At 43.0% G+C, this 13,125-nt stretch overlaps 1 protein-coding gene across 2 annotated transcripts in view; it reads left to right on the top strand.

Moving 5' to 3' along the window:
- The window catches only part of TMEM184A (transmembrane protein 184A), a 39,068-nt gene that overhangs the window by 17,988 nt on the left and 7,955 nt on the right, over nucleotides 1-13,125 (top strand). For both annotated transcript variants that reach the window (XM_073648120.1, XM_073648121.1), the window contains exons 2-5: nucleotides 3,844-4,102; nucleotides 7,959-8,124; nucleotides 9,145-9,235; nucleotides 9,328-9,403. In XM_073648120.1, the coding sequence (XP_073504221.1) occupies nucleotides 3,845-4,102; nucleotides 7,959-8,124; nucleotides 9,145-9,235; nucleotides 9,328-9,403 (591 nt within the window). In that variant the 5' untranslated portion in view covers nucleotide 3,844. The remainder of the gene's footprint in view (nucleotides 1-3,843; nucleotides 4,103-7,958; nucleotides 8,125-9,144; nucleotides 9,236-9,327; nucleotides 9,404-13,125) is intronic.

Here is a 13,125-nt window from a genome sequence, read left to right as displayed (position 1 = left end):
ACGCTCACCCTCAGACGCTCACACTCACATGCTCACACTCACACGCTCACACTCACATGCTCACACTCACCCGCTCACACTCATACGCTTACGCTCACACGCTCGCCCCTCAGACGCTCACACACTCACACGCTCACCCTCAGATGCTCACACTCACACGCTCACCCTCAGACACTCACACGCTCACCCTCAGACGCTCACACTCACGCTCACACGCTCACCCTCAGATGCTCACCCTCACACGCTCACCCTCACACGCTCACACTCACCCGCTCACCCTCAAACGCTCACACTCACACGCTCACCCTCAGACGCTCACGCTCACACGCTCGCCCTCAGACGCTCACACTCACACGTCCACCCTCAGACGCTCACACTCACACGCTCACCCTCAGACGCTCACACTCACCCGCTCACCCTCAGACGCTCACACTCACCCGCTCACACTCACACGCTCACCCTCAGACGCTCGCCCTCAGACGCTCACACGCTCACATTCACACGCTCACCCTCAGACGCTCACACTCACACGCTCACCCTCAGACGCTCACGCTCACACACGCTCACACTCACATGCTCATGCTCACACGCTCACCCTCAAACGCTCACACTCACACCCCCACACGCACACCTCCACATGCTCACCCGCTCACCCTGTGCTAGCCGGTCATCTCCCGGCTGCTTGCAGCAAAAGTACCCCGACCGGCGGCCTCGCTCCCCGGTCCTCCAAAATTCATTAGGGGCCCCGGGGGGATAGATTGGGGGTTTAATTTAAAGTAGTGCACAACCCATTTAAATACTGCTTCGCTGATTAGTCGCGTCCGGTCTGCCGCATACATATTCTAGAATACCCGATGCGTTATAATCGGGCCACCATCTAGTGATGTATATTTGTCGTCAGTGATATATCTGCAGCGACCCAGAGGTGTAAAGTGAGTTAATATTACTGCTGAGGTTAAATATTTACCACCTAGGAAAAGTTCCTGTGAATGCTGGCACCTGGGCGATGGGTGCTAGGAGAGGGCAGTAAGACTGGAGCGTAATAATAAGATCCACTGGTAAACATTCGGGATTCTGAACGGAACCTGTCTGACCGGTGAGACATTTCTGACCTTTTCCTAGAAAAACAGGCTGTTCCATCCACTTCAATGTGCGGCAGCATCTGCCATTCTTCAGTGGTTTGTAGGATTGGGAAATTAGGGTAATGAGTTCAGAACTTGCTGTAAAAATCCATATGCAGTTTAGCTCTCTCTAGTGGTGGCCACAAGAAATCAGAATGGTGTCATTTAAAGGGAATCTATCACCAGGTTTTTGCTTCCCCATCTGAGAGCTGCATAATGTATGGGCAGAGACCCTGATTCCAGCGATGTATCACTTACTGGGCTGCTTGCTGTTACTTTGATAAAATTCCTGTTTTCTTTAATGTAGATCTAGCTGTTCTCTGAATGCTGAGCTCTGTATAACCCCGCCCACACCCCTGATTGGCAGCTTCTCACAGAAAGCTGCCAATCAGTGTTGGGGGCGTGGCTGGACTATCTGGCAGCAGGTTTACTAGTCTTCTAGTGATAATCTCCTGCTGATAAAACTGTGCTTTTATCAAAACTACAGCAAGCAGCTCAGTAAGTGACACATCGCTGGAATCAGGGTCTCTTTCTCTATATTATGCTGCTCTCAGATTAGGTAGCGAAAACCTGGTGACAGATTCCTTTTAAAGATAACCTGTCAACAGTATCCCGTTTTTGGTCTCATTTTATGCTCGCTACTCCCCTGAATATTCCAGGATTCTTTTTCTATTTTTTTTTATTATTTTGCCATATGTTTCCAGGCCTTTTAATTTAGTGTTTATTTTTATAGTCTACTTTACCAAGTGGGCGGTGCTCACAGGATAATAATACAAAGCAGCATAAAGACACGCCTCAGAGGATCTAGTAAGCACCGCCCACTTGGAGAGACCATAACAATTGATACTAAATATAAAAGCCCACATATCTGGAACTGTAGTTCGATTTAAAAAAAAAACAAAAAAACAGAATACTCAGGGGAGCAGGGAAAATAAAATAGGAGCAAAAAAATGGACACTTTTGAAGCTGTTCACCTTCAGGGTCAATTTTTATTTTACTTAAATGCATGTATTCTGGGATAAGAATTAGTCTAGCAATTTGTTTTTAGAGGCTCTTTGTTTTTGTGCTGCGGAATGATCTAACTGAGGATCCGAAAGTGAGCTCGTTCTGACACGAGTTTCTGACTCTTTTTCTCTGTCTTTTTCTAAACTCCTCCGCGCTGATATACAATCACAGATCACATCATAGTTTCAGTTGAACTTTGACAGATGCTCAGAAAACACAAGATAAGGTCGGGCTCACAGTGTCTGTGATATATAGCCCATGCTGTAATCAAAATCTGATGAAACACTGATCAAAAACACTGATAAAACTCAAACCGATCTTCTCGTACTAGAACATCACTAACGTGTTCAGGAACCTTAGAGGCAGTTAGTTTAGGTTATGAGACCCACCAGTGTTGAGCTGAGTATTGTGATTCAAGCCTAGACCGTACATCACAAGCTCACTGATGGATTCTCAGTTAACTAATTCTGCAACCAGGAATGTGCAGGCAAACAAAGAGCTTGTAAAAACCAAACGGTACAAAATTTTTAATGGGACTCAATTGCAAAAATTATTTTTAGCCAAAATAAATATTTAGAAATAAAAATAATTCCCCTGGAAGCATCAATATTTTTTAATTAAAAAAATGAAATCAAAGGGGTTGTTCAAAATAATTTGCCAACGACAATGATTGTATCTAAAGTGAGCCATACTCGTCCACTGTTAACCCCGTGGAAAGGTGTCTCATTGGATGTGTCTCTGATGATGTGCTGTTCTGGTTAACTGAGCGCTGCAGCCAATCACAGTACTCGGCAGTGAGATAACCGAAGAACGGTATAGGTCAGGAACAGTAGAGATCTGTGCTGGATACTTGGCGGGAAGAGTAGGTGATTCATGAATATGCCTCAGTTTATTGTCGAGGGCCACATTTATTTTTATCATGGCCCAGTAGAATTTTGGACCTAAAAATGATGGCATGGTGGTAGACAAATTACTAAAAGGGGTGCAGATATTGGCACTCGTAACTGGTCCTGGACTCTTTGGCTCACATGAGAAGACCAATACTGTCAAAGATACGTGATAGTTGGGGACCCAACAATTGAATTGTTCCTGCCATCGTGTCTAACTGCTTAGACGCTGTGGTCACTGTCCGTCATAGCAGCTAAGGGGTTGAACTATTGTGATCAGAGACCGCTCCAATCGCCGTAGTCTGTTGTTTGGAGTATGAGTTGGTCTCAACATATGAACCATCTCCATAAATCTCCTCCTGATTTCTGCTGTACATATACGGGTATGGGGGTCTGTTCAGTACCAGGTCCCTCAAACTCATGGGCCCCATAGCATCTACGTGGTCTTGGCATACATTTTATGTTAAACATAACATATTGACTTGACTAGCTTGTTTAATGAATGATTAGATTATACCTTTTTCTGAAAATTGTAAATTCAGTGTAAAAGCACTATTCATTAGCACTCCTTCACAGGGGCGGCCTACCGGAGGATTCTCCTATTCTCCCGTCGGCCAGTCCGGGCCTACAGTTACAGTGGGTTGAGCATATTTGTGCCAAATAACAAACCCAGCTCTGCTACATATGTCCATCTCTTCGCCCCGTGCATGTGACTCTGCTGTACACACCGCCGCCCCTCCCCTTGTATGAGACGATCATCGCTTCTGTGATGCGTCCAGGGCAGTCATGTGTCTCTGAATTTACCTTTGCACCTTTCTGCCTGTTCACAGAATGAACAATACAACGACGGAAGAGATTGGAATGATGGAGTCCAACGTGTCACTGTCCACTCCGAATGCCACGCCGGCGGGTCAGAACACGCTCAGCACCCTGACGGCGTTATTTACTATGGACATTAATAGTGCCGCCGAGGTCCGGACCGCGTCCAATACCTCCGGAGATGGGGATCAGTTGTTTCTGACAACCGCCGCTGCCCAGGGCATCTCGGGGGTCTTCGTCTGGACGGCTCTGCTGCTTACGTGCCACCAGGTAAGATAACTTTGTACTTGTTTTCTAATTGCAAAAAAAAAACATGTAGTTGAAATAGTGGCCATATTGGCTGTTTTTAGATTCTCTATTCTTAACCCTTTCAGGATAGGGCCATTTTTTCATTTTTTGAGCTTTCGTTTCTTCCTCCCTTAAAGCACTTTTACAGACACGGTGATACCAAACATATTTATTTTTTTTATTTTTGAATTAGGAAAAGTGGTCGTGATTTAAACTTTCATTTTTGTTTTCTTTTATATATTTTTCAAAACATTTATTAATTCATTTTCTCTTTACTTTTTTTTTTTTAGCCCCCCCAGGGGACCTGACTCTGCAATCGTTAGATCCTTTGTACTATTGCAATCCATATTGGCTGCCTGTTCTTATCTGAAAAGTCACAACTAGAAGGAGTGTAGCTGATAATAATGTAAAAGTATGGAATATATAGGAGATATAGCCTTTATACTAGCATATCATAAATCATCATGGTGCCAAATTTCAGGGTCATGAGAAAAAAAATTGAAAAATAGAAATATTTTTACGAGTTTTCTTCCTGCTTGAACACATGAGAGTGCCCTTTAAGTATGTTGGGGAAACATTGTGATTAATAATAAACGCAGCCGGGGAAATATTGAATTAAAAGATTTTATCTTGTTTCGTCCTCCCATATAATAGCATTATGGCTGTTTGTAAATTGGTTTATATAAATAAGTTTAATTAATATGAGGTGTATGGGTGTATTTTCAGCAAAAACATCACTGCTAATAGCTACAGCCTCTGAAAAGACCTTGGCCAGGCTTGGACTGGTTCACCATCGAGCTGGTAAATTCCCCGGTAGGCCCCTATACAATAAACCTATACAATATGGTAAAATGAGCAATTGTAAGTACACAGTGCCATATAATATGATGACTGCAATATAATAAGAGGAAAAAAACTTTTATGGGAGGAGGAGGAGTGCTTCTTTAACACAGTCATTATGTGCACATAGAATATCATTGTTCTCGGCAGCACATGTCCTGTTTATACAGGACGATGTACCGCCGGGAATTAACCTGACAAACAAGTGTTTTGCCCGTTCACCAGGTGATACGATTCCCAGGCATGCTCTTTCCCCATTATCACCAGTAAAATGCCGGATTAACACATCAGTATGTCATGGTCTGAGTGCAGACCGCGATGCACCGACCGGCCGTGAGTCTGCTGACCCAAACTTGACAGCCTCATATACAGGTGCATCTCACTAAATTAGAATATCATCAAAAAGTTAATTTATTTCAGTTCTTCAATACAAAAAGTGAAACTCATATTATATAGAGTCATTACAATCAGAGTGATCTATTTCAAGTGTTTATTTCTGTTAATGTTGATGATTATGGATTACAGCCAATGAAAACACAAAAGTCATTATCTCAGTAAATTAGAATACTTTATAACAACAGCTTGAAAAATGTTTTTATAATCTGAAATGTCCTACTGAAATGTATGCTCAGTAAATGCCCTCAATACTTGGTCGGGGCTCCTTTTGCATCAATTACTGCATCAATGCGGCAATGTGGCATGGAGGTGATCAGCCTGTGGCACTGCTGAGGTGTTATGGAAGCCCAGGTGGCTTTGATAGCGGCCTTCAGCTCGTCTGCATTGTTGGGTCTGGTGTCTCTCATCTTCCTCTTGACAATACTCCATAGATTCTCTATAATAGATTCTCTATGGGGTTAAGGTCAGGCGAGTTTGCTGCCAATCAAGCACAGTGATACTGTTGTGTGTAAACCAGGTATTGGTACTTTTGGCAGTGTGGACAGGGGCCAAGTCCTGCTGGAGAATGACATTTCCATCTCCAAAAAGCTTGTCAGCAGAGGGAAGCATGAAGTGCTCTAAAATGTCCTGGTAGACGGCTGCGCTGACTTTGGTCTTGATAAAACACAGTGGACCTACACCGGCAGATGACATGGCTCCCCAAACCATCACTGATTGTGGAAACTTCACACTAGACCTCAAGCAGCTTGGATTGTGGCCTCTCCACTCTTTCTCCAGACTCTGGGACCTTGATGTCCAAATTAAAATTGGAGCTCTGGGACCTTGTGGAGGGTGTCAATGACTGCCTTCTGGACATCTGTCAAGTCAGCAGTATTCCCCATGATTGTGGAGCCTACTGAAACAGACTAAGGGACCTTTTTAAACTCTTAGGAAGCCTTTGCAGGTGTTTTTTGTTAATTATTCTAACATTAACCATAATCATTAACATTAACAGAAATAAACACTTGAAATAGATCACTCTGTGTGTAATGACTCTATATAATATATGAGTTTCACTTTTTGTATTGAAGAACTGAAATTAACTTTTTGATGATATTCTAATTTAGTGAGATGCATGTGTATGTCTATGAGGGTGTTGATATATAGCAGTCAGTGCAATAGGGTTGGTTAACAGCGCCAGCAGGAAGGAAAGTATTACGCCCCTCATCCCAGTAATAATGCTGCCAGAGTGTCTCCATAATCAAATAGCACCACCATAAAACAAATAAATGCCCCCTGAGTGCCCCCTCAAAATATGCACCCCTTAAGTGCACCCTTAAAACCAGTAATGTACCGGGTGTCCCTTAAAACAAAATGTGGCCCCCTTAAAACCAATAAGGTGTTGAGGGCCCCCTTAAAATAAATAATGCCAAGGGGGGAAGAAAAGTATTACGCCCCTTGTCCCAGTAATAATATCCCCCAGAGTGCCCCAATAATCAATAGTGCCCCCTTATAGAAGTAAATGACCCCTGAGTGGCCCTTAAAACAATTAATGCCCCTCACTCAAGTGACTCCTTAAAACAAATAAGGCGCCGAGTGCCCACTTAAAATAAATTATGTTCTCCTGAAGGCCCCCTTAAAACAAATAATGCCCGGGGGGGAAGGAAAGTATTATACCCCTTGACCCAGTAATAATTCCCCCAGAGTGCCCCCAATAATCAAGTAGTGCCCCCTTAAAACAAGTAATTGCTTAGTGCCCCCCTTCAAATCAATAATGCCTCTTTATTTGCCCTCTTAATTAAAATAATGCCCCCCTAAGTGCCCCCTTAAACCATATAATGCCCTCATTAAAAAGTGTTACTGCCGCCTTACTGATCCGTTAAACATCTGGTAGGCAGCACCCTACAGGACGGAGGGCGGTGGGGCTGTATCCATCGGCGCCAATACAGTTCAAAATGGCGCTCGTCCTGAGATCCGGGACGACGCCAAAAGAAGAGTCTTGGGCATGTGCACAGTACTGAATCTAGTACTAGGTTATCTAGTACTGAATATCGGGCATTCTAAACATGTGACCCAAATGACATCATCACCCAGATGACATCATCACTCACCTATTATAAATACACGTGTCATCTTTTATATGCCGCATTATTATCTTTGCAACATTTTTCCCACCAGTCGTATTTTCTTTTCCGTGATGTTGTGTCAGGAGGCCGAGGTGGGAGGGAGGCGGTGAGATAATGGCGGCTAGCACATGAGGTGCAGAGTCAGACTTGTCACCAGGTGTCATTGTATCCTGGAATCGCCGAGGCGCTCGGGTCCCGTGGTTTATGGCCGGTAGTCATACCTACAGCGATATCTCCATCTGCCACTAACCCAGATGATATTTGATCAGGGAAGTGACCCTTGTACCGCGCTCACTGACTGACTTGTGTCTCCCTCTTCCTGTTTACTCAGCCTCAGGTATTGATTGACCTGCGTGCACTCCAAACTCCAAACCGGCTGGGTCATTCCTAGCACACCTTTTTCTTGCCGTGCACATATAAAGTATTTTAAAGTATTTTTATTTTATTTTTATTGTATTTTATTTTTATTTTATTTTATTTATTTTTTTTATTTGCAGATTTATCTTCATCTCCGAAATTACACAATTCCGAACGAGCAGCGTTATATCATCCGGATCCTCTTCATCGTCCCCATCTACTCCTTTGACTCCTGGCTGAGCCTCTTGCTCATAGGCAATGACCAGTACTACGTGTATTTCGACTCCATCAGGGATTGCTATGAAGGTGACGAGTTAGTAATAAAGACGAACCCCATAAAAAACCCGAATGTTCCCATCCCCCGCGTCCCACTTCCAGGTTTATGTGGAATAAAAAACACCTTCTAAACTTTTTTTCTATTGATGGCTGCAGAATGAGTTAACTGAGAACCCATCAGTGAGCTCAATCTGACGTGAGAGTTTGTAACTCTTTTGGGCTTGTTTACATTCTGCATTTTTTTCGACTTACACTTGCACTTTGCAACACTAGCAACGTGAATGAGATTTGTGACATTTTTTCCTTTGCAGATTTTTACCATAAAATATATATATTTTTTTTAAATCTGCTGCACATCGAGTCTTGTTGCACTTTTGCAGCGTTTTTCACCCATTCAAATGAAAGGGAAAAAAATGTGCATAAAAATGCATAAAAATACATAAAAAAGTGCATATTTTACTCAGTATTTTTCCTGCTAACATTCTGATTTTAGGTGCAGAAAAATCTGCTCCAAATATTCAACATGTGCACATACTTTTTGTCTGTCTTTTTCTGAGCTCACTTGTGCTTATGACCCCAGATCACATCAATCAGGTGCGTGGTCATAAATCAACTGAGAGGAACTCAGGAAAAAAAAGACAGAAATAAGTTACAAACTATTCCATTAAAACGAGCTCGCTGATGGATTCCCAGTCAACTCATTCTGCAGTCAACAATAGACAATGCAGCACAGCGGCTGTAGAAGGCAAAATTTTTAAAGCATGATATTTTTTTTTTTTTTAAATGTCCCCAAAGGTGAACAACCCATATGAAGAAACCCCCTTTAAGGAAGCTTCCATTATCCTTTGTGCTTGGAAAGGTTAAAAATAACATAAAAATTGTTTTTTGCTGCATTTTTTTCCCTCTAGACATCAATTTTCTGCATCAAAAAATCATGGAAAAATTGCACAAATGGAGATTAATATTACAATGAACGGCATTGAATATGCTTTCTGCCTTTGTCTTCTGTTATCAGCCTTTTTTACTCTTTCCAATCTTTTTCTCCTACAGCCTTTGTAATATACAGTTTCCTCAGCCTCTGCTTTGAGTATCTTGGTGGAGAGAGTGCTATTATGACCGAGATACGTGGAAAGCCCGTAAAGTAAGTGCCTTGGATCCATCTATTGATTATGTGCTGAAGGCTAATGTTTCTGCCCCATTATTTGGCTCATGGTGGCTCTGTCTTTCCATCAGATCCAGCTGCTATTATGGGACCTGTTGTCTCCAAGGAATGTCCTACTCCATTGGCTTCCTCCGCTTCTGTAAACAGGTGAGGTGAAACGTTGGAACGGGATCCCTATAGGTATAAGAATAGAACTTTTTTATTTTGGAGGCTTCTGTGAGAATTTTTGCCCCCTCATCCAGAAGACCATTTGTGAGGTCAGACATTGATGTTGGGGAGAGGCCGAGCTCACAATCTCTGTTCTCGTTCATCCCAAAGGTGTTGGATGAGATGGAGGTCAGGACTCTGTGCGGACAGTCACATTCTTCTTCCCCCAACCATGTCTTTATGGCCCATGTGTACTGGGCACAGTCATGGGGAACAGAAAAGAGTCTTCCCCAAACTGTTCCCACAGAGATGAAAGCTACAATTGTCCAAAATATCTTGTGCCGAAGCATTAAGATTTCTTGACTGGAACAAAGGGCCCAAGGCCGACCCCTTACATAGTTACATAGTTACATAGTTTATAAGGCCGAAAAAAGACAAGCGTCCATCCAGTTCAGCCTATTTCTTGTGCACTGCAGCTATTCCGCAGCGTTGATCCAGGGGAAGGCAAAAAAAAACCATACGGTATAGGCCAATTTACATCATTGAGGAAAAATTCACTTCCCGACACCAATCTGGCAGTCAGATTAAATCCCTGCATTAATTAACTAAGCATAAGATGTAATTTTATTGTTCTCAAGAAAGGCGTCCAGGCCTCTCTTGAACTCATTAAGTGAGTTGGACATCACCACTTCCTCTCCCAGAGAGTTCCAGGGTCTCACGGCTCTGACCGTAAAGAATCCCCTTCTATGCTGGTGCAGGAACCTCCTTTCCTCCAGACGCATAGTGTGACCCCTCGTCTTTGTCACCATCCTTGGTATAAACAGGTCATGGGAGAGATCTCTGTACTGCCCCCTGATGTATTTATACATGTTTATGAGGTCTCCCCTAAGCCTTCTCTTTTCCAACGTAAATAGGCCTAATTTTGACAACCTCTCTGTGTATGCTAGTCCCTCCATTCCCTTTATTACCTTAGTCGCCCTCCTTTGTACCCTCTCTAGCTCCAATATGTCTTTCCTGAGCACCGGAGCCCAGAACTGTGCACAATATTCTAAGTGCGGCCTTACCAGCGCTTTATACAGAGGAAGAACAATGTTCTCATCATATGCCCCTATTCCTCTTCTGATGCATGCCATGACTCTATTTGCCTTCGCAGCTGCTGCCTGACACTGGGCACTCCAATTTACTTTGCTGTTAACCAAGACGCCCAGGTCCTTCTCCATGTCACATTTCCCCAACGGTTTCCCATTTAATATGTATGGGTGACTGCTGTTTTTCTTTCCCATGTGCATGACCTTACATTTATCGGCATTGAACCCCATTTGCCATTTTTTGGCCCAACTCCCCAATTTATCTAAATCCTCCTGTAGCTGTGCCCTATCCTCATCTGTATTAACTACTTTACAAAGTATAGTATCATCTGCAAATATTGCTATTTTACTATGCAACCCTTCCACTAGATCATTAATAAATATATTAAATAATATAGGGCCCAAGACAGACCCTTGAGGCACCCCGCTAGTAACCCTGACACCCCCTGAGCTTACTCCATTGATAACCACCCTCTGCTTTCTATCACTCAGCCAGCTATTTACCCACTTGCACACATTATCCCCCAGACCAAGCATTCTCATTTTATATACCAACCTTTTGTGTGGCACGGTATCAAACGCTTTGGAGAAGTCCAGGTATACAACATCCACTGACTCTCCCCGGTCCAGCTGTGAGCTCACCTCCTCGTAGAAGGCCATCAGGTTTGTTTGGCAGGAGCGATCCCTCATGAATCCATGTTGATATGAAGTTAGACAGTTATTATCATTAAGATATTCTACAATAGCATCTCTAAGAAATCCTTCAAACAATTTACCCACAACAGACGTTAAGCTGACTGGTCTATAGTTCCCAGGGTCACTTTTAGACCCCTTTTTGAATATTGGTACCACATTTGCTTGGCGCCAGTCTAGTGGGACAGTCCCTGTCCATAAAGAGTGCTTGAAAATAAGATACAGCGGCCTGTCTATCACATTACTTAATTCTTTTAGTACCCGGGGGTGTATGCCATCTGGGCCTGGTGACTTGTCTATTTTGATATTATTTAGGCGTTTCTGAATTTCCCCCTGGGTTAGGTGGGTGATATTTAGCGGAGGGTTTACTTTATCACTCTGCATTTCCTCCGATAAATTGTTTTCTTTTGTGAAAACAGTGGAGAAGAAGCTACTGAGTAGGTTTGCTTTACCCTCATCGCCCTCTATGATTTTACCCAGGTTATTTTTCAATGGGCCAACTCCATCAGTTTTAATCCTTTTACTGTTTATATAGTTAAAGAACAGTTTGGGATTCGTTTTACTTTCCTTGGCAATTAGTCTCTCTGTCTCCTCTTTTGCTATTCTTATTTGTTTCTTACAGATTTTGTTTTTTTCCCTATAAGATATTAGCGCTTCCTCGCTGCCTTCTTGTTTAAGTTTACCGAAAGCCCTTTTTTTGTTTTTCATTGCCCTCTTGACTTCCTTATTTAGCCACATTGGCTTCCTCCTATTCCTAGCCCTTTTATTCCCATAAGGTATGTACCTTCTACAGTGACTATGTAGGACTGTTTTGAAAATTTCCCATTTTCTATCCGTGCTCCTATTACTGAAGATACTATCCCAGTCTATAAGGTGAAGGGCATCTCTTGGCTGATCAAACTTTGCCCTCCTGAAGTTCAGTGTTTTTGTGACTCCCTTGCTGGGCACCCTACTGAAGCACATGTGGAATTGTATCATGTTGTGGTCACTATTTCCCAGGTGCCCCCCGACCTGCACCTCAGTTATTCTGTCTGGCCTGTTAGTTAATATTAAGTCTAAAAGGGCCGTACCTCTAGTTGGTTCCTGCACAAGTTGTGACAAATAATTATCTTTGATAATTGACAGAAACCTGTTTCCTTTCTGAGATCTACAGCTTTCGGTTTCCCAGTCTATATCGGGGTAGTTGAAGTCCCCCATAATAATCACCTCGTTATTTTTTGCTACTTCGTCTATTTGTCTCATTAATAGACTTTCCGTGGCTTCTGCTATATTTGGTGGTTTATAACAGACTCCTATGATAATTTTATTATTGTTTTTGCCCCATGTATCTCCACCCATAAGGACTCGACCTCCTCATGTCCCTCCCATACATCCTCCCGTATTGTAGGCTTTAGACACGTCTTTACATATAGACAGACTCCAGCCCCTTTCCGATTTCTTCGATCCCTTCTAAACAGACTGTAACCCTGTAAGTTAACTGCCCAGTCATAGCTTTCATCTAACCATGTCTCGGTTATTCCCACTATGTCATAGTTACCTGTAGATATTTCTGCTTCCAGTTCATCCATCTTGTTTGTCAGGCTCCTGGCATTTGCTAGCACGCAGTTTACACAATTTTGTTTTGTTCCAATCTTCTCCCTGTGGATTGTATTAGAAATTTTCTTACCTCCCTTCCAAGTATCTTGTCTTGGACCTTCTTTGTCGCACTTCATATCTTTCATTAGTATGTTCTCTGGTTTCATGTTCGTGTCCGGCGTTTTTCTTCCCATCCCCTCTTCTTCTAGTTTAACGCCCTCCTGATGAGTGTTGCGAGTCTCCTGGCGAATGTGTGTTTTCCAGGTTTGTTGAGGTGTAGTCCGTCTCTGGCAAGGAGTCCGTCATAGAGGTAATTCACACCGTGGTCCAGGAATCCAAATCCTTGTTGTCTGCACCATCGTCTCA

The sequence above is a fragment of the Phyllobates terribilis genome, unplaced genomic scaffold (assembly GCF_046119375.1).
Source record: "Phyllobates terribilis strain yellow unplaced genomic scaffold, ASM4611937v1 Scaffold_9__5_contigs__length_417890890, whole genome shotgun sequence".
NCBI lineage: Eukaryota > Metazoa > Chordata > Amphibia > Anura > Dendrobatidae > Phyllobates > Phyllobates terribilis.
This window is presented reverse-complemented; position numbering and strand designations above follow the sequence as displayed.